This window comes from Dipodomys merriami, unplaced genomic scaffold, assembly GCF_024711535.1.
Source record: "Dipodomys merriami isolate MVZ:Mamm:240054 unplaced genomic scaffold, mDipMer1.0.p SCAF_68, whole genome shotgun sequence".
NCBI lineage: Eukaryota > Metazoa > Chordata > Mammalia > Rodentia > Heteromyidae > Dipodomys > Dipodomys merriami.
Window position 1 is genome coordinate 1,237,711 of NW_027206268.1, and position 27,607 is coordinate 1,265,317.

Sequence of the window (27,607 nt, forward strand, 5' to 3'; positions counted from 1 at the left end):
GAAGTTTTGATTAAGCTGTGGAATTTGGAAATTGGATTTGTTTGGTGTCTTTGATTCATTTTTGGCATGTTAATAGTTCAGAGGGATGAACACAGCTGGGTAGAAACACAGGGCTCAGTGGTAAAACCATGCCTCTCGTTCAAGGCCCATGGTTAGGTTAGATTCCCAGTAGTGAAAAATCAAAATGATAACGTATTTCCTCAGGAACACTAGTAGAATAAAATTCTGTTATCTGTCTAAATGCAAGATCACTTTTCAAACAGGTTGTAGATTTCTTTCTAGCTTAAATCCAAGCTTTTTCATTTGCAGTATAACTAGAATACACTTTTGATGTTATTATATATACATAATATGTGTATACATATATAAGTATAAAGTCTTTGTGTGAATCATTATATTCTTTTTGCTTTTTTTTTTTTTTTTTTTTTTTGTCGGTTATGGGGCTTGAACTCTGGGTTTGAACTAGTGCTCTACCACTAGAGCCATAAACACGTACTTTTCTTGCCCAGGCTGGCTTTGAACTGTGATCCTCAGATCTCAGCTTCCTGAGTAGCTAGGATGACAGGTGTGAGCCATTAGTGCCGGCTTTTTTTTTTTGGGGGGGGGCCTTGAACTCAGGGCCTGGGCACTGTCTCCAAGCTTCTTTTGCTTAAGACTAGCACTCTACCTCTTGAGCCACAGGGTCACTTCTGGCCTTTTCTGTTTATGTGGTACTGAGGAATTAAACCCGGGGTTTCATGGATGGTAGGTAAGCACTGTACCACTAAGCCATATTCCCAGCCCTTCTTGGCTGTTTTAGTGTTTCCCTAGCAGAATATTTGTTTTGTCTACCTTTATCTGGGTTCCTTCATTGGCAGGTACAGAAATAAGTTTGGTTCAAACTTTCGTTGGAGGAGTGTCATGCTCTGTTGACCTATATTGCTTTGAATCTGGTGAAAGCTTTTCATGGCGTGAATATCAGAACTAATGCCCAAGTCACTCTGTCATGGCATGCAAACTGATTTCTGCTCTGTCCTTTTCTTAATGCTTGTGAGGGCTGCTATTTAGTGAACATTAACATCTGGCTTGTGAAGTTACTGTTGATGATCCAGTGGGAAATTCCAGCTTCCTTCCCACCCCAGAAAAAAATGGGAGCTTTGCCTACTTCTCCCTCTTTCTCCCCTCTCCCCCACTTTTGTAGTGCTGTGGATTAAACCCAAGGCCCATTAGAATGGTAGGACTGGAGAATATGGATGGAGAGGACTGAGTGAAAAGTAACTACAAGGTGTCAAGTCAGCATAAGTGGGCGAATGGAGGTGATATTGACAATGGCTGGCCACCGGGCTGCTGTGCTGAGCCTCACATGGCTGTGCACGGAGTATTTAGACCTCAGGCTGTGGTGCTGTTGTGTTTAGTCTCACATGATGGTGCAGGAAGTATGTAGAAGTCATGCTGTGGTACTGTTGTGGTGTTGAGTCTCACAGGGCTATACATGGAGAGAGGTTTGAAACTCAAGTTGTCTCTCATTCAACTTGAGCAGAGTCGGGCACCTATCTCTTTTTTTTTTTTTTTTTGGGGTCCAGTCACGGGGCCTGAACTCTGGGCCTGGGCGCTGTCCCTCAGCTCTTCAGCTCAAGGCTAGCGCTCTACCACTTGAGCCACAGGGCCACTTCTGGCTTTTTGCTTATGTGGTGCTGAGGAATTGAACCCAGGGCCTCATGTATGCAAGGCAAGCGCTCTACCACTGAGCCACCTTCCCAGCCCAAGGGCACCTATCTCTTAATTCAAGGGTTCTCTCATCTGGGTGTGTTTTTTTTTTTTTCTTTCCTCTTTTGGTCGGTTGTGGGACTTGAACTCTGGGCCTGGGCACTGTTCGTGAGCTTCTTTTGCTCCAGGCTAGCGCTCTACCACTTGAGCCACAGCGCTACTTCTGGCTTTTTCTGCTTATGTGGTGCTGAGAAATCAAACCCAGGACCTCATGCATGCAAGGCAGCACTCTACCACTGAGCCACCTTCCCAGCCCCCCTTCTCTCAAAGAATTGTCTTGGCCTAATATCAGTGGTGCCAAGATTGAGAAACATTGCTTTAACCAAAGGCAAAGAGGTTGATTCTTTTTCTCTTTGAGATTTTTTTTTTTGGTTATCTTTAAGTACTTGTAGGTCCGTTCATGAGTACAAGTGCATCTTGATCGAAGTTAATTTTTTTCTTTGTCAGTTGTGGGACTTGAACTCAGGGCCTGGGTGCTGTCCCTGAGGTGATTTTGCTTAAGGCTAGTGCTCCACCACTTTGAACCACAGTGCCACTTCCAGTTTTTAAGTGATTCATTGGAGATAAGAGTCTCATGGGGACTTTTTGCCAGAGCTGGCTGATCTTCAGATCTCAGCTTCCCCAGTAGCAAGGAATATGGGTGTGAGTCACTGGTGCCAAAGTTAATTCTTGTAAACCTTGATTTCTTTGTTCATAAAGAGATGGATGACTCTTCTCAGGTTTGGGGGGAGTGGCTACAAATGGCTGTCATGGAAGAGCTGCTAAGCAAATGCTAATTTCGTTTCCCTAAGTTGGTAATGTGGATTTAGGGAAGTTATTTTTGGTACAGATCTTCTAATTTATAATTTCAAGGCTTTTAAGGGCTTACATGCTTCTCCTTTGTTCCCATAGCCATATAGGTCAGCAAAGCCCACAGTGTGAAGGATGTCACAATAGTGACTTTGATTTCCTAAGAGTTTGGCTGGTCATAGCTTATGCAATTAATGTGACCAGTTAATTGCCTTATGAAATGGATTGGAGGAGGGGAGGAGGAGCACAAATAGTATTGTGATCCATGTAGGTCTGGGTAAAACATTGAGACTGTATCTCAAAAATAACCAGAGCAGGGCTGGGAAGGTGGCTCAATGGTAGGGTGTTTGCCTTGTGTGCATGAGGCCCTGAGTTCGATTCCTCAGCACCACATACACAGAAAAAACTGGAAGTGGCACCATGGCTCAAGTGGTAGATGACTAGCCTTGAGCTGAAGAGCTGAGGGACATCACCCAGGTTCAGAGTTCAGGCCCTACGACTGGGAAAAAAAAAGCAAAAAGGAGGCCTGACTCAAGTGGTAGAGCAGCTAGCTGCCTAGCAAGCACAAAGCCCTGAGTTCAAAGTGTATACCACCTTCTCCCCCTTCCAAAAAAAAAATCACTGTAACTGTGGACTTACCTACAAGGTACGAGAATAGTTGACCTTTCGAGTTCCCAGATATCCTTTGCATAGTTTCCCTTATTAATAATAACATATAACCATGTTATAATGATCAAAACCAGAATTTTCACATTTACAAAATATCTCCAATTAGGTCCCATCCCACTTTACGTTTAATTGTCATTGTCTTATTTTCCTTCTATCTACTACATTCTCCAGTCTTTCTTTTTGTTTTTGCCTTTCCTGATCTTGATCGTTTTTTTCTTTTTTTTCTTTTTTTTGCCAGTTCTGGGGCTTGAACTCAGGGCCTGAAGTTGTTTTGCTCAAGGCTAGCACTCTATCACTTGAGCCACAGCAACACTTCCTGCCTTTTCTGTGTATGTGGAACTGAAGAATCAAACCCAGGGCTTCATGCATGCTAAGCAAGCACTCTACCACTAAGCCACCTTCCCAGCCCAAATTTCTGTTCTTTTTCTGCCCTGGCTGGCTTCGAACTGCTGTCCTCAAATCACAACCTCCTGAGTAGCTAGGATTACCAGTGTGAACCAGGGGTACCTGGCTGCTTTCGTGTGTGTGTGTGTGTGTGTGTGTGTGTGTGTGTGTACATACACACATACATATATGAAATATTTATTTATTTATTTATTTGGTCAGTGATGAGGCCTGAACTCTAGGCCTGGGCGCTGTCCCTCAGCTCTTCAGCTCAAGGCTGGCGCTCTACTACTTGAGCCACAGCACCACTTCCGGCTTTTTCTGTTTATGTGGTGCTGAGGAATTGAACCCAGGGCCTCATGCATGGGAGGCAAGCGCTCTACCATTGAGCCACCTTCCCAGCCCCTGCTTTCATGTTTTGTAAACACTAGTTTCCTTTCTAGTATTACAGGATGTTCAGGAGCCTCTTGCATTGTTCTTGCTTGCACCAGCCAGGGAAGCAGCTATTTTTTCCAACTGAGCTGCGATCATTTTTGTTTCTAGCTACCACTGTAGCTAGAAACCAGCATCTGAGTGTTCAGTGCTATTGGGGTGCTGGGGTTGTCACATCCTCTCATTAGATAGAAGTAGCAGTACATATTTACCATACGTGCACACACATAATACATTTTCATTTCTTCTGTTTCTCCACATGCAAAAATACTGTAAGTGTATTACTCAATTGGCAAGGTCCAGCCTACTAGTTACCTCGTCTTTCTCTATTCAGACTTCTTTCCGTGTTACTTCCTTCTTCGAAGGTGAGAAGTGTGTTCTCCTCTTCAGGAGTTTTGACTTCCTTGTGTAATCCCAGCGAACACACGGAAGAAGGTTCAAAATCACTAACCATTCCTGCGAGAAACACATTTTTAAACTTAAGTGTAGTATTTTAGCTTTACAGTATATAGGCAAATTCTGTTTTCAAAGTTACTCCTGTTTTCTTCCTTCCTTCCTTTTGTATTATGTTACTTACGTGCAATACAAATTAGATTTATTGTATTATTGTATTATATACAATACAAATTAAATTTATTTGTTGCCGTTTATATTCTATTTTAGGTTCCTCCCGCATTCTCTTTGATTTACTTCTTTTTTTGTTTTTTGTCGGTTGTGGGGCTTGAACTCTGAGCCTGGGCATGGTCCCTCAGCTCTTCAACTCAAGGCGAGCGCTCTACCACTTGAGCTACAGCGCCACTTCCTTGATTTACTTCTTAGGTTTCTTTTTTTTTTTTTTTAAACATTTTTTATTATTATCTTTAAGTAGTTGTACAAAGAAGTTCCCATTCTACAAAACAGTATGTGAATACAAGGTGTCTGACAACATTGTCACCCATTGCTCCTAACCCATCCCTTTACTTAAGTTTCTTTGAGGTAAATAGTGACCATATCCTTCTTCCATTAACTCATAAAAAGCTGTTCTTAAAAAGACCAGGTTTACATCAGAAAACCAGAAGTGGGGCTGTGGCTCAAGTGGTAGAGTGCTAACCTTGAGCTGAAGAGCTGAGGGACAGCGCCCAGGCCCAGAGTTCAAGCCCCAGACCTACCAGAAAAAAAAAAAAAAAAGACCAGGTTTGCTTAAAGTTAGGTAGACCTGTAATTGCTTTGCCTAATAGAACTGGAGCTGAAAGAAGCTGTGTTTTGGCAGTCATTCCCTTGGGCTTACTTGCTTGGTTCCTTAGTTACAGCTCTGTCATCTGCATCTTTTCACTTGGGAATGTATATGAGCTGTAGTTCCATAACTGTCGGTGCTTGAAGTTAATCTCCCAACTAACTCCTCGTTGTTTTGAATATATGATTTGAGACCAAGAGTCACTTTGGGCTCCATGTTTATTCTTACCCATGTAAGGCATCGTTTTGCAGATTCTCTTCTTTCGTTTTTGGTCGGAAATAGAATTCACCTCCCATAAAATTCTCCCATGTTTTAATTGTGTAATCAGAGGTTTCTAGTGTAGCCAGAAAATTGTGTATCGATCTAATTCCAGAGCATTTACTTGCATTATCCCCCAAAGAAACCCCTTATTAACATTCACCTTCCATTCTCTCCTCCCCCTTGCTCTTAGCAACCACGAATCCACTTTCTGTCTCTGAATTTTCCTGTGGTGGGCAGTTCATATAAATGGAATTCTACAGTAAGTTCCTTTTGGAAATACTAGTATGATGTTTTCAAGGCTTGTCAGTGTTGCAGCATATAGTACTTTATTCCTTTTTGAGGCTGAATAATATTCTTGTTTGTTTGTTTGTTTGTTTTTGTCAGTTGTGGGGCCTGAACTCTGGGCCTGGGCGCTGTCCCTCAGCTCTTCAGCTCAAGGCGAGCGCTCTACCACTTGAGCCACAGCGCCACTTCCGGCCTTCTGAGTAGCTAGGATGACAGGCATGAGCCACTGACGCCTGCCTGGCTAGATTCTTTTTAAACAGTAGTATTTAAAACTGCTTTGTACGTTTCAGACATAGGAAATAGAAATAAATGATAATAATGAAAGTCTGCTTTTCTTTCACTGATAGAAGGAAGTTAGAAGTAGGGAAAGGCTGGAATGAACTTCTGAGGAGTTAAATTAGATCTGGCAGGGTTTAAAACATGTATACAACTAGCATTTATGTTTCTTAAATCTGTTGTGAAGGCCTAGAATCAATCTATGACACTTCTGAATACTGTTCTTCAGTAGAAGAAGCCAAGGCTCTCTGGAGAAATGGTTAAATTCCATTGCTGGGATTGGGAAAATGCAAAGATAATCCTGGAACATTTGGTGCCAGAAAGTAAGGAGGTGCTCAGAAACCGTTGCACAAGTGTCCGAAGGGCTTAGGAGGCAGCTCATCCAAGCAAGAGCCCTGTGGGATCACCAGTTCTGTTGAATTAGAGACCCACCCATGTGGCTTTATTTAATCTTTTACTTCAAGACTTTTCTCTCAGTGATGTTGGAAAACCACATTAGAGGTTAAAGTTTTAACATACAGATTTTGGCGAGGGGCAAGAAGACACAGGATAACAAACATATACCTTTTGATACAGGCATATCTGTGTTCCCTCCCTTCAGAATTCATCACTGGAATCTTAATGAGAAAACAAAAACCCACATTGTAGGGCTGGGAAGGTGGCTCAGTGGTAGAGTGCTTGCTTCGCATGCATGAGGCCCTGGGTTTGATTCCTCAGCACCACATAAACAGAAAAAGCTGGAAGTGGTGCTGTGGCTCAAGTAGTAGAGCACTCGCTTTGAGCTGAAGACCTGAGGGACAGCGCCCAGGCCCAGGGTTCAAGCAAAACACCAAAAAAACCCAAATTGTAATTTGTAAAATGGCAGTATTCTGTATTACAACATGTTTGTTCTCTTCAAAAATGTGACAATATGACTGGGTGCTGTTGGCTCACACTTGTAATCCTAATTACTCAGGAGGCTAAGATAGAAGGATTGCTGTTTGAAGCCAAGTGGGGCAGGAAAGTCTGTGAGACTCTTAACCTCTACTTAACCACCATGAAGTTGGAAGTAGAGCTGTGGCTCAACTGGTAGAACACCGGTCTCACACACAAAAGTTCAGGGACAGTGAGTTCAAGCCCGGAATCGAAGCCCCAGAACTGGCACACAAAAAAGTGAGGCTATGGAAGATACAGTCTTGAGGGAGTGTTTCAGATTGAGAAGGCAAGAGACCAAACAAACACAGTTTGCAATCTTGGGTTCAGTTTTGAAAGATTCTAAAATCAAGACCCAAATATCAGCCCTTTCCCTCTACTGATTAGTGGTCCATGTCTCAGTTATCTCCTGGTTTAAAAATAACTTTGCCTTGTAGTTTATTTGTTGTCAGAATTGGGTTGATATTTCCGTAGAATCTCCCACAGCTTATATTTCACTTAAGTGCATTCTTTTGAAGTTACTCATCTCCTCTACTTCTAAATTGACACATAAATAGGTGTCGAGCATTGGCTGAACATTTTACATTACTACTTGGAAAGGAAAAGGGGTTGGGCTATTCCTGGAGCCCATCCATCCTCAGGACCCACTATCTCTTATGGATTCTAATTAGTTTGGATTTCTGACCTTAGGAATTAAAAGTCTCCTTAGGTGATTTTTTTTTTTTTTTTTTTATCTGCAGTCAGAGATGAGAACCATTGCTATGAACCCGGTTACCTCAAGGCTGGAGACTTGATCCGATTCAACTTGAACTCTTTGGGAAAGAATACCTCATATCCCCTGTATTAGTAATTAGCATACCACCTCCACCCGGTTCCAAAATGCACACGAGGTTGAGATCTGCCACCTTGCCCTTGGGGGTGGTAAGACTGAATTTTTGTGCTGGGGATTTTGGCAGATGGAGTAGATGGGAAATCTGGCAGCTTGCAATATTATAAGAGACACTTGTGGATGTCTGAATATGTTGGTGTCTCTGAGTCTTAGACACGTGACTCCAATTTGCACTCTACGCTTGGTTTAAAGTAGAATTAAACCTTGGCTAATGGCATTCTTTGTTCAGAATGTTGGCAGTGTCTTATTTCCTGTTCTTCATGGTGGTGCTGATCAGTTATCCCAAAGTAGTGAGACTTAGTGATGTGTAATGTTACGATATCTCAGCCTTCTGAGTCATTAGGATTACAAGCTTGATCCAACGGTACCCAGTCATATTGTTACATCACACGTCACCAGCATCTGATTATTTTTTTTGGTTGGTTGCGGGGCTTGAACTCAGGGCCTGGGTGCTGTCCCTCAGCTCTTCAGCTCAAGGCTAGCACTTCTGGTTTTCTGAGTGGTTAATTGGAGATAAGATTCGCATGGACTTTCCTGCCCAGTTTGGCTTTGAACCGCAACCCTCAGATCTCAGCCTGCTGAGTAGCTAGGATTAAAGGCGTGAGCCACCAGCACCTGGCTGCATCTTATTCTTAAACAGCTTCAGCAGAGACATGCGTTGCTTGATGACTGGAAACCTCAAATCTCAGCACTTTTCAGGGTGAAATACACAGTTTTGCCTAGTTCTTGAAGATGATGTACATTGTACATAGATTATGAAACAAATTACTTTCCTGAACAGTTCTGTTGTGTGTGTGTGTGTGTGTGTGTGTGTGTGTGTGTGTGTGTGTGTGTGTGTGTGTGTGTGTGTGTGTGTGTGTGTGTGTGTGTGTGTGTGTGTGTGTGTGTGTGTGTGTGTGTGTGTGTGTGTGTAGCTAGGGTGATGCACAGCCATTCCTGCCACACCCCCTCTTCCCCCTCCACCCCCCCCCCCCCGCCAGTTCTGTTGTCTTTTTTAAAAGGCATACTTTAGAATAACAGTGCTTTTCTGTTTGCTGCCTAGTTGTCTATTAAAACAGGAAATATTAGAACCTTTTTCTCCCCTAATAGTAATTTTTTGTTTGTTTGTTTTTGTTGGTTGTGGGGCCTGAACTCTGGGCCTGGCCGCTGTCCCTCACCTCTTCAGCTCAAGGTGAGCGCTCTACCACTTGAGCCACAGCTCCAATTCCGCTTTTTCTGCTTATGTGGTGCTGAGGAATGGAATCCAGGGCCTCCTACATGCAAGGCAAGCGCTCTACCACTGAGCCACCTTCCCAGCCCTAATAGTAGTTTTGAATGTTGAATTTTATGCTGTTACAAAGTTCATCATGGATATCAAGATGACAAAAATGAGATCATATACCCTTCTGAAGACATACGGTGGGGATGAGACAGATGTATAAATGTTGTATCATAGGTGTTACCTTAGGGAATAGGGACTAGTATTTAAATACCTGCTATACCACTGTGTTACACAGGTTTTTTTTTTTTTTTTTGCCAGTCCTGGGACTTGAACTCAGGGCCTGGGCACTGCCCCTGGATTTCTTTTGCTCAAAGCTAGCTTTCTACCACTTGAACCACAGCACCACTTCTGGCTTTTTCTGCTCATTTGGTACTTAGGAATCGAACCCAGGACTTCATGCATGCTAGGCAAGCACTCTACCGCTGAGCCACCTTCCCAACCCCTCCCCTTTTATAGTGTTTGTTTTTGTTCCTGTTGAAATCAAAATAGGTATTGTCCCAACCTTTCAGTGGGCAAAGGCTCAGAAGATAAGCGAAGACTTGTTCTGGGTCACACAGCTGAGTCAGGTCTGACCTTGACTTCAGAAGTGTTGTTCAAGGTCCAGTCCCTGGACCAGCAGCATTGCATCACCTAAAAGCTGTTGGAAATGGGCTTTCCAGGATCTGCCCCAGACATGCTGGTTCAGAGACTCTGAAGATGTTTTATAAAGCTCTGGAGATTCCAGCACTCACTAGTTAGTTTTGAGACCCACTGTACTGAAACATTTGTATGTCTCCTCCTCCCCCCTCCCTTTCTTTTTTTTTTTTTTTTTTTTTTTGGGTCCGGTTGTGGGGCCTGAACTCTGGGCCTGGGCGCTGTCCCTCAGCTCTTCAGCTCAAGGCTAGTGCTCTACCACTTGAGCCACAGTGCCACTTCCGGCTTTTTGCTTATGTGGTGCTGAGGAATCGAACCCAGGGCCTCATGCATGCAAGGCAAGCACTCTACCACTGGGCCACCTTCCCAGCCCACCCCCTCCCTTTCTTATTGCTAGTCCTGCGGCTTGAACTCAGGGCCTGGGCACTGTCCCTGAGCCTCTCTCTGTTCAAGGTGAGCACTCTACCACTTGAGCCACAGTGCCACTTCAGTTTTTCTTGTGGTTCATTGGTGATAAGAGTCTCATGGACTTTCCTGCCTGGGCTGGCTTTGAACTGTGATCCTTAGATGTCAGCCTCCTGAGTAGCTAGGATAACAGGTGTGAGCCACTGGCGCCCAGCTCAGCAATCTACCTTTTAAAAATCTATAAGGGAAGGCTGCTTGCCAGGTCAGAACTTTCTGCCTGCCACATCTGTTCTTGAACCCTAAACTAAAAGCCGAGCCATTATTTATACTCTTGTATACTCTTCAAAGTGGGTGTAGAACATCCATAGGTGAGTGTGAAAGTGAATCTGCTTGGAAACATGCTGGAGCAAATCTTACTGGCAGCTGAATTCATGTCAGAAGAAAATGGTCGTTATCAGTAATTTTTGTAACTTAAAAAAAAGGGGGAGGGCGGGGCTGGGAAGGTGGCTCAGTGGTAGAGTGCTCGCCTTGCATGCATGAAGCCCTGGGTTCGATTCCTCAGTACCACACACACAGAAAAAAAGCCAGAAGTGGTGCTGTGGCTCAAATGATAGAGTGCTAGACTTAAGCCAAAGAAGCCAAAGAGTTCAAGTCCCAGGACTGGCCAAAAAAAAAAAAAAAAAAAAAAAGTGAATGATGAGCTCCTGGGGAAAGGTGAGAGATTGAGAAGACAGGGCCTGGCTAAGAATTCCTATGGCCACATCCGGGGTTGCTAGGCCTGTCTAGAGGAACAGGTGCTGCTCCACCCCCACAGAGGACAGCAGCTGTCTGAGCCCCAGAAACCCGTTTTCCAGGCCACACAAAGTTGCTGTAGTTCCAAGTCATTACAACCTTTCAGCTCATCGTGACACAAGTCCCATTCTTTTTATTTTTTGGTCGGTCGTGAGGCTTGAACTCTGAGCTCTTCAGCTCAAGGGGAGTGCTCTACCACTTGAACCACAGCGCCACTTCCAGTTTTCTGTTATTGGAGATCGGAGTCTCACGGACTTGTCCTGCCCAGGCTAGCTTTGAACCTCGATCCTCAGATCTCAGCCTCCTGAGTAGCTAGCATGACAGGCGTGAGTCACTGGCGCCCGGCCCAAGTCCCATTCTTAAGAGATCATGGGTGGTCTTCACTTGCAGCTCGTAAGCGACCACCGCTGCTCAAAGATGACAACCTTGTCATTGTCGCAGGGTCTGCCCTCTTTCCTCAGTGGCGAGCACCAGAAATGGTTCATTCTTGGGGAAGGTGCCAACTTGTCCTTCCTGCTTTGTGTCTCGGTGGCTCCTTTGTACCACAGTCAAGGGTAAAGGCTTACAGAAACAATGCTTTCATCAAGCTTCCTATGAGCAATGGATGCTGGTGGCTTCTGCTTATAACCCTAGCTATTCAGGAAGCTCAGATGGGATGATGGAGGTGCAAAGCCAGCCTTGGCAGAAAAGGCCACTAGACTGTCATCCCCAGTTAACCATGTAATTACCAGAACTGACAGCGTAACTCAGTTGGTGGAGTGCCCGACAATCCAGCACGAAACCCTGAGTTCAGAACCCCAGAACTAACACATAAAACTCCCTGAGCAATCCCCACGTGCCTTATTTTCATTGCCTCCCTTGTATTTGCAAAGGTATTTCTACTGCTTTCTGCTTCACTTGCTGGTCAACTTGGAATGACGGCATTAAATGCGATCCTCCATCTAGACGGAATGATGTTGTTTTCCATTTGCTCAGTCCACTTCCACTTGTGAACACATTTGCAGTGTTCAGGGAGCCTTTGGGATGTTCAGTGAATTTTCACAGTGTTCCCTCTGTGTCTTATCCTTAGGCAAATGAAATAATCTCATTTTCTTTTTTTTTGGGGGGGGGTCTGGTAGTGGGGCCTGAACTCTGGGCCTGGGCTCTTCAGCTCAAGGCTAGCGCTCTACCACTTGAGCCACAGCGCCACTTCCAGCTTTTTTCTTTTTGCTTATGTGGTGCTGAGGAATCGAACCCAGGGCCTCGAGCATGCAAGGCAAGCGCTGTACCACTGAGCCACCTTCCCAGCCCCGTATAATAATCTCATTTTCTTCTGCTGAGATTTTTGGCTTTTTCAGACCCACGAAACTCATGGGAATGTTCCTGAGGGGTGTTAGGTAAAAATGTTTTGAAATGTAAGGCCTGCACACGTACCAACTGCCAAAAGATTTTCTTAGTATTCAGCTTGCAAATGGTTTCTTGTTTTAGTTTCTTGAATTTGAAATAAGAGCATTTCACTAGTTGTTTTTTATTTTTTTTTGGTCAGTTGTGGGGCTTGAACTCTGGGCCTGGGCACTGTCCCTGTGCTCTTCAGCTCAAGACAAGTGCTCTACTGCTTCAGCCACAGCGCCACTTCCGGTTTTCTACTGGTTTATTAGAGATAAGAGTCTCACAGACTTTCCTGTCATGGCTGGCTTTAAAACGTGACCCTCAGATCTCAGCCTCCTGAGTAGCTAGGATGATAGGCATGAGCCACCAGCACCGGGCTTTCACTAGGTTTAAAATATTTCTATGTTGTTTATAAAATTCAGGTTTAAGTAATATTATGTTACAAAATTCAATACTTGTAATGAAAGGTAACCTACGGTTTCTTCAGAATTTTTAGTCACTAATAGCTTCTTATTAAAAGTGGAAAAATCCTTCGGAAACATTCAACAATGCCTTTTTAATAAATGAGATTACAAAGCCTGTGTTTAGTTCCAGAAACTTAATCAGATTGAGGGAAATTTTTTTTTTTTTGTCGGTTGTGGGGCCTGAATTCTGGGCCTGGACGCTGTCCCTCAGCTCTTCAGCTCAAGGCGAGCGCTCTCTACCACTTGAGCCACAGTGCCACTTCCAGCTTTTTCTGCTTATGTGGTGCTGAGGAATGGAACCCAGAGCCTCATGCATGCAAGGCAAGCGCTCTACCACAGAGCCACCTTCCCAGCCAGGGAATATCTTTTATCCCTCTCAGCTATTTTTTTTTTCCATAGTCAATTGAACGTTCTTTGTAGAGACAGGCCTTTTACTGACACTATAGATTTTATGCTTAAACTTTTCAGGAAAGTATTTTCTTTTAAAAATGTTGATTTTTTTTTTTTCAGTTTGAAAAGATTTTTGTCTGAAAGCTTAGTAAGCTGTGTTTTAGCAGTGCCATGATCATTTTATCAGTATTTTTTTAATCAAGTAAATGTGCACCCACAGAAGTGTTTACCTTCTTTCTAGTAGCAAGGAGCTTTTATCTCCCTCTACTCATTCAAAACTGCTTGTTTATAAGGAATCTGAGCTTAGAGTCAAAGGCAAATCTAGATGGGAGGTTTGTCGTTAGATACTTTATCTATAGACGCTTCTAAAACTGCATGGAGATCAAATAGGCATCCTGGTGGCTGTCATTTCTGAGACTTCCTCTGTGTTTCTAGCCTACTCACTAACCTGTGTATCCTTGACTTGTCTTCTGATTTGTCTTCTGGTCTGGGGGAGTAGATTTTTAAGTCTTACTTGCTGTCTTGGTGCTTTGGAAGAAGAGTTAGCCAGGTGTCTTTTTCTGTGGAGAAAAGAAATGGGCTGATCACAGGAGTAGTTAAAATGGAGAAAGCTTAGCCGTACCCGTGTTTCTCATGTTAAACATAATGAGTTGAGAGGATTATGATTATGTGTAATCGTCAGAATCTGAATAGGCAGGACATCTGGTTTCCTTTTAACTCTGTGTTGATGAGGAAATAGCATCTGTTTAATGTGAAGATTTTGTGGTCTAGCTGGTATTGTGGCTTAACTTTTGAAATACACTTTCAAGAAAAACAGCATGTGGTTAGTATAAAGTTTTATTAGGACTAGCGGCTCATTAGTGTAGCACTGTAGGAGAGAAGTTGCTGTGGATGTTTGAATTTTTTTATTTGCTGTTCTGCACTGCATCATATTCAGTATTGAGATTTTCCTTTGGTTTTATTTCCTAGGTTGCACGTTTTCAAAAAATACCTAATGGTGAAAATGAGACAATGATTCCTGTACTGACATCAAAGAAAGCAAGTGAATTACCCGTCAGTGAGGTTGCAGGCATTCTCCAAGTAAGTGCTTTGGTGGGAGGAAGGGCGCAGAGAGCGCGTCAGTCACTGGCCTCTGAGTCAGTGCTGTCCCATGGAATTCGCTTCAGCAAGTGCATGGTGTGCTTCTGTGCTTTCCAAAGTAACAGTCACGAGTTAAACATGACTCTATGACTTGGAATGCGTTTAGCCTGACCGAGAAAGTGAATTTCATTTTAATGAACTTCAATAGCTGTATGTGGCTACGGGGCACTTGATGGGATATCATGGCTCTACATCATTAGCATGACCAGGAACTATTAGTTAGGGCTGAGTATGCATTCGTGGGTTAGGAAAATAATCAATGTAGTTAGTGACACAGTAGCATTAGAAATTCATCTTTTTTCTTTCTTTTTTCTTCCTGTGCTGATACGCAGGGCTTGAACTCAGGGCCTGGGCACTGTCCTTGAGCTTCTTTTGCTCAAGCCTACTGCTCTATCACTTGAACCCCAGTTCTACTTCTGCCTTCTTCTTCTTCTTTTTTTTTTTTTGAGTTTATTGGAGTCTCACAGGCTTTATTGCCTGGTCTTGTTTCAAAATACTCAGATCTCAGCGTCTTAAGTAGGTAGGAGCCACCAATGCCCAGTTTTATCTTTTCTTTCTTTTTTTTGTGTGTGTGTGGGGGGGTGGGAGTGGGAAAGGGAGCAGTTTTGTAAAGTAAAGCAAAAGCTAAGAACAAGTTCATAGCTGAAAATAAATTTTAATAGCTAATGCAATTCTCTTCCCAGTTTTCAAAAGTATAATATATTCAAACATAAAAGAGCATTTTTAACTTTTCCTTTGGACATCCACATATTTTAATAGTGGCATTAAAAACATGGCTGCTTACTTTTGAGGGCTTAAAAATTATTTATACTTATATCTAACATCAGTTATTTAAAATATGCTTTAAATTTTGAATGGCTTGATTACTAAACTGAATTATTAAGCCACTGGCTAGGAAAATGTTTTTTGATGGACTCCATGAAATTTATTTTTTTGGGGGGAGGGAGGGGTTGTGGGTCTTGAACTCTAGGCCTGTGCACTGACCCTGAGCTCTTCAGCTCAAGGTGAGGGCTCTACCACTTGAGCCACAGTGCCATGTCCGGTTTTCCGGTGGTTCATTGGAGATCAGAGTCTCATGGATTTTCCTGCCTGGGCTGGCTTTGAACTGTGATCCTTAAATCTCAGCAACCTGAGTAGCTAGGATTATAGGCATGAGTCACTGGCGCCCTGCTTTGAAATTTCATTTTTTAGTCATAAACTCAGGAGAGACAGTAAAGGAATTAGTGATATTAGGTATCAGAGAAGTACTGTTGTATTTCAAGAATAAGCTTAATCTTGGGGCTGGGAATGTGACTTAGTGGTAGAGTGCTCGCCTAGCATGCATGAGGCCCTGGGTTTGATTCCTCAGTACCACATACACAGAAAAATCCAGAAATGGTGCTGTGGCTCAAGTGGGAGAAGGCTAGCCTTGAGCAAAAGAAGCTCAGGGACAGTGCCCAGGCCCTAAGTTCAAGCCCCAGGACTGGCAAAAACATAAATGAGAAATACATTTTTAAAAAATGTAGTGATATTTTACTTTCACTGAGTTATTACAGCTGGTTTGTATTCCTTTTTTTTACTATAGGAAAACAAGTTTGCTAAACACTCCTTATTTATATTAAAAAATAAATCCTGTTAAGGTAAAATTTACATAATACAACACTCCGGAGTATACCATTTGAGAAATGCAACTGCCATGATTATTAAGACACAGAACATTGGTATGCCTCTAGAAAGCTTCCTTGTGTCCTATTGTACTCAGCTCTTGTCATGTACGGCTTCTGGTCCCCGGCAGCCACAGGGGAGCTTTCTGTCACTACAGACTAGCTTCCTGTCTTGTGACCACAGGCCACTCACACTCTTTGGTAGTATTGTTTTGTTCCGTGCTAATGTTGTCGATAACTTTTCTTTGTAAACTCTTAATAGGCTGATCTTCAGAATGGGTTAAACAAATGTGAAGTTAGTCACAGGCGAGCCTTCCATGGCTGGAACGAGTTTGATATCAGTGAAGATGAACCACTGTGGAAGAAATATATTTCTCAGGTAAGACTTGTTTTGCTTCCTTCTCTGCTTTGTAACTCATTTGTCTGCTTTAATAAGGCGATTGAAAGGAAGTAACTTTTCTTATTGTTGATCGTGGTACCATCCCTGAGGTTTTTGTGCTCAGGCTAGTGCTCTACCATTTTGAGCCACAGCTCCACTTCTGATTTGCTGGTGGTTCATTGGAGATAGAAGTTTCACAGGCTTTCCTGCCTGGGCTGGCTTCGAACTGCAGTCCTCAGATCTCAGCCTCCTGAGGGGCTAGGATGACAAAGCCTGGCAGGAAATAACTGTTGTTGTTGATGTTGTTGTTGTTGGTTGTGGAGCTTGAACTTGGGGCTTAGGCGCTGTCCTTGAGCCTTTTTGTGTGCAAGAGGCTTCTGCCACTTGAACCACAATGGCATTTCCAGTTTTTGAGTGGTTAATTGGAGATAAGAGTTTCACAGGGACTTTTCTGCCTAGGCTGGCTTCAAACTGTTATTTTCCAGTCTCAATGTCCTGAGTAGCTAGAATTATAGGCATGAGCCACCAAAGCCTGGCAGGAGTTTTTTTTCCCCCACCCTGGGGCTTGAACTCAGGGCCTAGTCACTGTCACTGAGCTTGTTTTACTCAAGGCTAGCATCCTTATCACTTACGCCACAGTGCCACTTCTGGCTTTTTATGTGGTACTGAGGAATTGAACCCAGGTCTTCCTGCAAACTAGGCAAGCACTCTACCATTAAGCCACATTCCTAGCTCAGAAAATTGTGTGTGTGTGTGTGTGTGTGTGTGTGTGTGTGTGTGTGTGTGTGTGTGTGTGTGTGTGTGTGTGTGTGTGTGTGTGTGTGTGTGTGTGTATCTGTTTTGTCTATGTGGGTCTTGAACTCTGGGCCTGTGCATTGTCCCTTAGCTCTTAAGCCACATTCCTAGCTCAGAAAATTGTGTGTGTGTGTGTGTGTGTGTGTGTGTGTGTGTGTGTGTGTGTGTGTGTGTGTGTGTGTGTGTGTGTGTGTGTGTGTGTGTGTGTGTGTGTGTGTGTGTGTATCTGTTTTGTCTATGTGGGTCTTGAACTCTGGGCCTGTGCATTGTCCCTTAGCTCTTAAGCCACATTCCTAGCTCAGAAAATTGTGTGTGTGTGTGTGTGTGTGTGTGTGTGTGTGTGTGTGTGTGTGTGTGTGTGTGTGTGTGTGTGTGTGTGTGTGTGTGTGTGTGTGTGTGTGTGTGTGTATCTGTTTTGTCTATGTGGGTCTTGAACTCTGGGCCTGTGCATTGTCCCTTAGCTCTTCAACTCAAGTGAGGGCTCTACCACTTGAGCCACAGCACCACTTCTGGTTTTCTGGTGGTTAATTGGAGATAAGAGTCTCACAGGGACTTTCCTGCTTGGGCTGGCTTCGAACTGAAATCCTCAGATCTCAGCCTCCTCAGTAGTTAGGATTACAGGCATAAACCACTGGCGCCTGCTTAGGAAATACAAATTTCCATTTGTTAGGATTTACCCGCTTAGGAAATACAAATTTCCATTTGTTAGGATTTACAGTTAGGTTGGAATTCCTGTAAGTTTTAGTTTGTAACTTTTTTGTTGTTGTTGGTCGTGGGGCTTGACTGCTCGGCTGGGTGCTCTCCCTGAGTTCTTCATCTCAAGGTGAGCGCTCTACTTGAGCTACAACACCACTTCTAGTTTTCTGGAGGTTAATGGAGATAAGAGTCTCATGGACTTTTCTAACTGCGATCCTCAGAACTAAGCCTCCTGAGTAGCTAGGATGACAGGTGTGAGTCACTGGTGCTGGGCTGCATTTTTTCTGTATTGATAAATTACATGAAGCAAAAAGCTCTTTTGCAAATACTATGCTTACACTTTTTCTGTGTGTTGGTACTGGATATTAAATTCAGGACTAGGCCCTGTCTCTTAGCTTTTTTTTTTTTTTTTTTTTTTGTTTAAGATGGTCTTTTTTGTTTGTTTGTTTGTTTAAGATGTTTTATTTAAGATATTCTGTTCTGTTTAAGATGCTCCACTTCTGGCTTTTTGGTGGTTAGTTGGAGATAAGAGTCTCATGGACGTTACTGCGTAGGCTGGCTTTGAACCGAGATCCCCATTTCTTAGCTTCCTGCATAGATAGGATTACAGGTGTAAGCCTCTAGTGCTCAGCTGAATTTATACTTTTTAAAGAATAGGAATGCTAATTCATTTTAAGGTAATGATGGCTAGCTTAGAAAATTAGTTGTTTGATCATTTAAACCCCAAGTGCCGTGGTGTAAATTACAATTTCATTTCTTACCTGCTGTGTGATCTCTATTATCTTCTCCCTTAATTCCATTATAAAATGGTAATAACCTTAGTTGGTAGTAATAGGTGATGATAGATAATGATAGCTATTTGTAATTATTTTATCATTGTCCTAATCTTTTTCTCCTTCAATTATCATACTTTTTAAAGGAAGACTTATAGGGTTTTTTGTCTTCTTATTTTTAACAATTACATTAATGTAAAAAATTTTACCACCCTGTGGCCAATTGCAACTAGCAGGGTTGGTTTACTAAACAAGTAATTCCTTATTGAGGGGAGAAAAGATTCTATGCCACTTGATCTGCAGGATCTTATTTTTTTGGTCGGTCATGGGGCTTGAACTCTGGGCCTGGGCATTGTCCCTCAGCTCTTCAGCTCAAGGCGAGCGCTCTACCACTTGAACCACAGCACCACTTCTGGTTTTTTGGTGGTTTATTGGAGATGAGAGTCTCATGGACTTTCCTGCCCTGGGCTGGCTTTGAACTGCGATCCTCAGATCTCAGCCTCCCAAGTAGCCGGGATGACAGGCGTGAGCCACCAGTGCCCAGCTGTCATCATTTTTAACTTATGTCCTTACAGTTTATTTTAAGTAAAGCCTTTGGTGAATAGAACAGAACCGTCATTAATAAAGTATTGAACCGCTGTTTGTTTTTTGCTTTCAGTTTAAAAACCCCCTTATTATGCTGCTTCTGGCTTCCGCAGTCATCAGTGTTTTAATGCATCAGTTTGATGATGCCGTCAGTATCACTGTGGTGAGTATAGGCCCGGGTGTGCATTTTAATCTATTGATGAACTACTTCAATGGGAGTACTACTTACTTTGAACAACGATGACTGATCTTGAACCTCCTGAGAGCACATGGTGTCTCAGCTTCCTGACCAGCCGGGAATGCAGGTGTGCACCACCGTACCCAGGCGTTATAGTAATCTTGAATAAAGTGATGGCACCCACGACAAGCGATTTAACAATCGGATCGCTTCATAGACAGGAAATACAATAACTTCTTAGCCATCCTTAAGATTTCTTCTGCTTCCCAGTTGATAATACTTAAGCTAATCGGTGAACTGAAACCTGACCTAGGAAATTAAAGGCACAAAAAGTAATGGTGTATAAAAACAGGTAGAGCCTTAGCACAAGTCAGAGTAATGGCCCACAATGGTTACTAGCCCTATTTTCATTTAGTGTATGTTTTGACGTCTGGGCATGATGATACATGCCAGTAATCCTAGCTGCATGGCAGGTGCGTGCAGGAGGGTGGTGAGTTTGAAGGCTAATTTAAAAAAAAAAAAGATTTTTGATAGAACAGTAAAAATTAATTTGATTAAATCTTGCTTTGAGCACATACCTTTTTAATACAGAGCTGTGCAACATACTTGCGTTTGTAGAAGCACCATGATTATCTCAAGGCAGTTGTTGGTGAGGCGGAATATTCTTTTAGGTGAAATAGTCATTAATGATATTAATGATAAAATTCAGGCTTCCAAGCGATAGCTGGAGTTCTGGGCAAATGGTTGTATGCTGCCGTGAGTTCGGATACTTTCCCCAGTGGCTCAGAGCTGCCTGGGACGGCAGGTTCTTCCCTGACAGGCCTCAGGGCAAAGCTAGGGTTTCTTCTCCAACCTAGCTCAGCGTTTGAAATCTGTAGTCTGAAAAGTAAAACATGTTTTAACAGTTCCTTCTCACTAACGTGTGATTTTAAAAGGCTGTCTCTCTGTTCTGTTTAGGCAATACTTATTGTTGTTACCGTTGCCTTTGTTCAGGTGAGTAAGTTTTGTCAACATAAAAGTGGTATGTTAATTACCGAAACAAGATCAGATTGGCTTATGAAAAGACTTTGAGCTGTTATGGGGTGGTAATGCATATCCTAATAATTCCTTCTGCGTTCTTGAAATGGTTTCAGACCCAGACAATGATGCAGGGAAGATTATAAGAGGAAGGGTTGCTTTGATCTAGATAGTGAGATGAACAAAATTTACTTTATTTGTCTGTCTTGAAGAATTACTGGAGCAGATGGAAATAGTGAAGCACAGGAGTAGAAATAAATTCTAGCAATAGCTTTTTATTATTCCAATTAAAAAATTAGATCAGGGTTTATAGTTTTATTACATTGTGATGTTTTAGTACCTATTAGAGCTAAGTCTCAATGAAACAACAAAAGAGTATAGAATTAATTGGTTCATTTATTAAATACCATTTGAAGAAAATTCCTTACTTTTCTTTTTATTTATTTATTTTTTGGGTCCGGTCGTGGGGGCCTGAACTCTGGGCCTGGGCGCTGTCCCTCAGCTCTTCAGCTCAAGGCTAGCGCTCTACCACTTGAATCACAGCGCCACTTCCGGCTTTTTTCTTTTTGCTTATGTGGTGCTGAGGAATCGAACCCAGGACCTCAGGCATGCAAGGCAAGCACTCTACCACTGAGCCACCTTCCCAGCCCCCTCTTTTTTTGTTTTGTTTTGTTTATTCTTTTTTGTTGGCCCTGGGACTTGAACTGCCTCCAAGCTCCATTTGCTCAAGGCTAGCACTCTACTACTTGAGCCACAGCTTCATTTCTAGTTTTCTGGTGGTTAATTGGAGATAAGAATCTCACGGGGCTTTTTTGTCCAGGCTGGCTTTTAGTCATGATCCTCAGACTGTTCAGGCTGTTGAGTAGCTAGGATGACAGGCGGGAGCCACCAGGTTTGGAGGGTGTGTCTGACCTACTGCTGTGGGCTAGTGTGTGAGGATGGAAATAGTCCAGAACACCCCAGGCTTAGTTCACATACTTCCGGTTGATTGGAAGAATGTCTGCCATTGGAGGGCTTGCCACATCTCCTCGTCCATTCTTTGTTCTTTCTAAGAAAATTTATTCCATTAAACCATTACTAAATTAGATGTTACATACAGATGATTGTCTTTGACTTCAGTGGCCATTAGATACCAAATATGAAATTATCTAATTATAAGGTTCAATTATCTTAACTTTTAATCACTCAAAATTATATACTCTTGGGCTGGATGTGGCCAGTTTACACTTGAAATACCAGCTATGCTGGAAGTGGAGATTGGAGGATTACGCGCTGATGCAAGCCTGGGCAAAAAATTCTCCCAGGCCCTATCTCATAAAGAGAGAAACGGTGGAGGGTAGAGGGGAAGGGCCTGGGAAGGTGGTAGAGTGCTTGCCTTGCATGCATGAAGCCCTGGGTTTGATTCCTCAGCACCACATAAGCAGAAAAAGCCAGAAGTGGTGCTGTGGCTTAAGTGGTAGAGCACTAGCTTTGAGCTGAAATGCTGAGAGACAGCGCCCAGGCCCAGAGTTTAGGCCCCATGACTGGCAAAAAAAAAAAAAAGAGAGAGAGAGAAACCCGGTATAGTAGGCATTTCTGCAATCCCAGTTTCTTGGGAAGTAGGAGGATTACAGTCTGAGGCTGGCTTCAGGCAAAAGTGAGAGACCTATCTAGAAGATAAAGCAAAGCAAAGGACTGGAGGCTTGGCTAACAAGTGCATGGCCTTGAGATCAAAGCCTCATATTTCAAGAAAAAAAGAATTACTGTAGGCTTTTTGAACACACTAATACATTTTCATTTTTTCTAACATTAGGTTTGTACATTGAATATTAAAATGTAAGATTCAAAGTAATTATGAGAATTGTAATTGTTTGCTTTTTTGTCATTTTACTCACATTCCAAAAGTAATCAATTGTGCATTAATACAGGAAAGCACATAGCTTATGGTTCATTCTTCAAAGCTAGAGTAGCCACATTAAAAAGTTTAGCAATTTTTACTTAAAAAAAATCCAGTCATAGTCGGGCGCTGGTGGCTCACGCCTGTAATCCTAGCTACTCAGGAGGCTGAGATCTGAGGATCGTGGTTCAAAGCCAGCCCGGGCAGCAGAGACTGTGAGACTCCTATCTCCAATAAACCACCAGAAAACCGGAAGTGGCGCTGTAGCTCAAGTGGTAGAGTGCTCGCCTTGAGCTGAAGAGCTGAGAGACAGCGCCCAGGCCCAGAGTTCAGGCCCCACGACCGACAAAAAAAAAAAAAAAAAAAAATCCAGTCATGCTGGGCGCTGGTGGCTCACACCTGTCATCCTAGCTACTCAGGAGGCTGAGATCTGAGGATTGGGGTTCAAAGCCAGCCTGGGCAGGAAAGTCTGTGAAACTCTTATACCCCATTAACCACCAGAAAACTGGAAGTGATGCTGTGGCTCAAGTGGTAGAGCACTCGCCTTGAGCTGAAGAGCTGAGGGACAGCACCCAGGCCCTGAGTTCAAGCCCCACAACCTCAAAACAGAACAAAACAAAAAATCCAGTCATGAGTACACATTGGGAACTTTTTTTTTCTTTTCTTTTTTCCTTTTTTGCCAGTCCTGCAGCTTGAACTCAGGGCCTGGGCTCTGTCTTTTTTTTTTTTTTTTTTTTTTTGTCGGTCGTGGGGCATGAACTCTGGGCCTGGGCGCTGTCCCTCAGCTCTTCAGCTCAAGGCGAGCGCTCTACCACTTGAGCTACAGCGCCACTTCCGGTTTTCTGGTGGTTTATTGGAGATAGGAGTCTCACGGTCTCTCCTGCCCGGGCTGGCTTTGAACCGTGATCCTCAGATCTCAGCCTCCTGAGTAGCTAGGATTACAGGCGTGAGCCACCAGCGCCCGGCTGGGCTCTGTCTTTTTGCTCAAGGCTAGTGCTGTATTACTTGAGCCACGCCACCACTTCTGGCCTTTTCTGTGTATGTGGTACTGAAGAATCAAACCCAGGGCTTTATGCATGATATACAAGCTCTTTACTACTGAGCCACATTCTCAGGTCCCCCCCACATTATTTTTTTTTGTCGGTTGTAGGCCTTGAACTCGGCTTGGGCACTGTCCCTGTACTCTTAAGCTCTAGGCAAGTGCTCTTAGCGCTTGAGCCACAGTGCCACTTCTGGTTTTCTAGTGGGTTTTTGGAGATAAGAGTCTCACAGAGTGGCTCACGCCTATAATCCTAGCTACTTAAGAGGCTGAGGTCTGAGGATCTCAGTTCAAAGCCAGCCTGGGCAGGAAAGTCCGTGAGACTCCTATCTCCAATAAACCACCAGAAAATTAGAAGTGGTGCTGTAGCTCAAGTGGTAGAGCGCTAGCCTTGAGTTGAAGAGCTGAGGGACAGCGCTCAGGCCCAGAGTTCAACCCCATGACAGACCAAAAAAAAAAAGAGTCTCACAGAGTTTCCTTCCCAGACTGGCTTTGAACTGCGATCCTCAGGTCTCACCCTCCTGAGTAGCTAGGATTATAGGTGTGAGCCATTGGCAGGCACCCATTGGTAGTAGGTGATAGTAGGTTTTTGTCCGGAGGAAGAAATTATAGAGGTACACTCACCTAGAAAGCCTGTCCACCTTCCTAGAACTGTGAAGAATCACTGAGCATGTAATTCTTTTGATCTTTTATGAGTAATCATGGTGGTTCTGAGAGTACATCCAACAAGGTTAGCCCAATTGTTTATCCAGAAAAATAATTTTGTGAAAATAAACTTTTTTTTTTTTTTTTTGGTTGGTTGTGGGGCCTGAACTCTGCACCTGGGCACTGTTCCTCAGCTCTTCAGCTCAAGGCTAGCGCTCTAGCGCTTGAGCCACAGTGCCACTTCCGGCTTTTTCTGTTTATGTGGTGCTGAGGAATCAAACCCAGGGCCTCATACGTGCAAGGCAAGCACTCTACAATGGAGCCACCTTCCCAGCCCTTGAAAAGTAAGCCTTTATAATGAGATTTCTAGAATCCGGGACTAGCAGGAGACATCGTTACAAGTTCTGCAAATAGAAGATTAGGTGTTGATTTTCCGCCAGTAGCTTTTCAGTAGGAGATGTCTTTTGATTGATTCCTACAGCAAGGACAAGGTATGACCATAGGAGGGTCAGAAATCTTGGGACAGGCAGCTGATTAAGTTAATGCTAGATAAGTACTCCAAAAAGAAAGTCCTATGGAGGTCCAAGGAGGTTAAGGGACTGAAATTCTGACCCATGTGGAAAAGAGTGGTAAACACACAAAAGCTTTACACAGAGCTCACTGGAGAAAGCACTGGTGATGGCGGGCTATCTCACACTGTTGTCAAACCAGGAAGGATGACTGACATGGACCTGCTCCCAACGAGTTGGACATAGGCAAGCTGTATGCATGGGGAAGGAAGGAGGATCCTCAGTTTCCTTTTTTATTTTGGTCATGGGGCTTGAACTCAGGGCCTGGATGCTGTCCCTGGGTCTCTTTGTTCTGAATGCTAGTACTCTACCACTTTGAGCCACAGTGTCACTTCTAGTTTTCGAGTGGTTCATTGGAGATAAGAGTCTCACGGGGACTTTTCTGCTCGGGCTGGCTTCGAACCATGATCCTCAGATGTCAGCCTCCTTAGTAGTTAGGATATAGGCATGTGGCTAAACTGTAGCTTTTAAGTCCAGCCATCAGCCTTCCTTTTCTTCTCTGTAAACTAGAAACACTCCTATAAAAACCAGAAAGTCTGTAAATGTCTTGAGTTACTTCATCTTTATGGTACTGTAATGTGAAAGCAGCCATGTTGAAATCAGGAACAGCTTTAGCAGCTGTTCTTCAAAACTTGTCCATCAGAGAAATGGATTCAATAAAAATGGTGGTATGGTAGAGTTTATTCTCTTCTATCTCTCTCATTTTTTTTTTGGTCAGTTGTGGGGCTTGAACTCCAAGCCTATGCGCTGTCCCTGAACTCTTTAGCTTAAGGCTATCGCTCTACCACTTGAGCCACAGTGCCATTTCTGGTTTTCTGATTGTTTTATTGAAGATAAGAGTCTCAAGGACTTTCCTGCCTGGGCTGGTTTTGCACCATGATTCTCAAATCTCAGCCTCCTGAGTAGCTAGGAGGGACAGGCAGGATCCACCGGTGCCCAGCCTCTTCTGTGTCTCTTAACTCCTACCTGCAAATGAAATTTCTCTGTAGCAACTGGAACTCAACATCCACGATAGTATGTTCTAAACATCTAGCCATAGTATGAACTCTGAGATGAACTCAAAACTTGGTACCTGACGCTTTTGCGCATTTGCTGGTACTCTCCGAACTGAGCCATGCCTCCACCCACAGTATTAAGTTTTGATTGGAGGCACAGAGGAAAAGGACAACACAAAGTTCACTTCTTGTCCACCCATGTGTATGAGCAGCTCATGTCTCCAAGCCCTAATAGGGATGTTTGCATGGGTTAGGAATAGATGCTAAAGTAAAGGAAAAGGTAAGCATTTGGGAAGTCTCAGTTCTTCCTGAGATTAGTATACAAGTCTAAATTGAATGTGTTCATGGGAATATAGATGTAATTTTTGTGAGGGTTTTATTAATACTAATTCCTGCTTTTGTTTCATTTTGAATAGGAATATCGTTCAGAAAAATCTCTTGAAGAACTGAGTAAACTTATGCCACCAGAATGTCATTGGTATGACCCGTCTTTTTTTTTTTTCTCCTGCAAGATTTCTATCCCTGTAAGATCAAGCTGAATGTGACCAGTATAAGCAGTGTTGTAAACCCAGTTTGTCTCAATGTAAGGAAGAAATTCTAAGTCTGAAATGAAAATTATTTTCTGCTCTGAACAGTGTAGCTGATTCTCTAGATTGATGTATTAAGAGACTGGACTGCAGTGACGTCTATTTCCAGCAAACAACTTGTTCTAATAATGCTAATGTTTCTGAGGTGGTTGTATGCAGCAGATATTTCATGTGTTTGTGCATGTTGATCATTGTACTGAGGAGAGTGCTAACATCCCCACGCGATTAAGGGTGTTGTTTTAGTTTCACATTTTACATTTGAACTCTTTTTTTTTTTTTTTTTCCGTGGGGCCTGAACTTTGGGCCTGGGCACTGTCCCTCAGCTCTTCAGCTGTAGACTAGCACTCTACCACTTGAGCCTCAGCCCCACTTCCGGCTTTCACTGCTTATGTGGTGCTGAGGAATCGAACCCAGGCCTCATGCATGCAAGGCAAGCACTCTACCACTGAGCCACCTTCCCAGCATCCGGCTTTTTTCTTTTTGCTTATGTGGTACTGAGGAATCGAAGCCAGGGCCTCATGTATGCAAGGCAAGCGCTCTAACACTGAGCCACCTTCCCAGCCCACATTCGAACTCTTCTTTCTATGAATTTTCTGTCATCAGAGCATATAAACAGTCTACATTTTAGTACTTCTACTTGACATACTGCCTTCAAAGTGGTGATATTGATGCTCTTTTTCAGACAAGCCATTGGGAATGATTTAGATAAGTAGCGTGGCTTTCTTTGACTTATCATTTCTGTTTTGCTTAGTGTGCGGGAAGGAAAATTGGAGCATACACTTGCCCGAGACTTGGTTCCAGGTGACACAGTTTGCCTTTCTGTGGGGGACAGAGTTCCTGCTGATTTACGCTTGTTTGAGGTAAGTTTGAGGTTGTATGTGTAAGAAGAGAAATTACTTGCATGTCAGTCACAAGATAAGCAGTAGCAGTTTTAAGGGTTATCATCTAGCTGGTTTGAAACGTTTGATATTTTTAGTTTAAAAAGGAACAGATACAAACATGTGCTTTCCTGGAAATATACCTATCCCTTCTATAAAATCTCATGACATAACCCATGTAGAGAATCAGCAGATCTTATGGAAATTTACACATTAGGTAGAATAGGAAACAGAAAATTCTAATGATAAGGATGCACACTTAGGTATACATAAATCACCAGAAAATAAGATCGAGCAGTCAAGTTAGAAAGGTTCAAAGAATAGGAAACTTAGAGAAGGGAGAAGTACTTGTGATGTGGTTGGCATCAGAGAATGACTCTTAGCCTGAGACCTGGTAACACTCTGATAGGCTTGCTTCATTTACTAAATATCTCTTTTGTTAGAAATAGTCACCTTCTTTCTCCTTTCCCCCAAACTGCTTGTGAAAACTCTCATCATCACCATTAAGAGAAAATAACTTGGCAACATAGAAAATATTATTTTCTTCTTTTTTGCTGGTCCTGGGGCTTCAACTCAGGCCCCGGGCACTGTCCCTGAACTCCTTTTGCTCAAGGCTAGCACTCTACCACTTGAGCCACAGTGT

General features: G+C 43.1%; 1 protein-coding gene across 4 annotated transcripts in view; it reads left to right on the forward strand.

The window, feature by feature from the left end:
* Window positions 1–27,607, forward strand: part of Atp2c1 (ATPase secretory pathway Ca2+ transporting 1) — an 88,592-nt gene that overhangs the window by 24,287 nt on the left and 36,698 nt on the right. For all 4 annotated transcript variants that reach the window (XM_070005398.1, XM_070005395.1, XM_070005397.1 and 1 more), the window contains 6 exons: window positions 14,139–14,249; window positions 16,215–16,331; window positions 19,254–19,343; window positions 20,316–20,351; window positions 25,916–25,977; window positions 26,838–26,946. In XM_070005398.1, coding sequence (XP_069861499.1) covers window positions 14,139–14,249; window positions 16,215–16,331; window positions 19,254–19,343; window positions 20,316–20,351; window positions 25,916–25,977; window positions 26,838–26,946 — 525 coding nt within the window. The remainder of the gene's footprint in view (window positions 1–14,138; window positions 14,250–16,214; window positions 16,332–19,253; window positions 19,344–20,315; window positions 20,352–25,915; window positions 25,978–26,837; window positions 26,947–27,607) is intronic.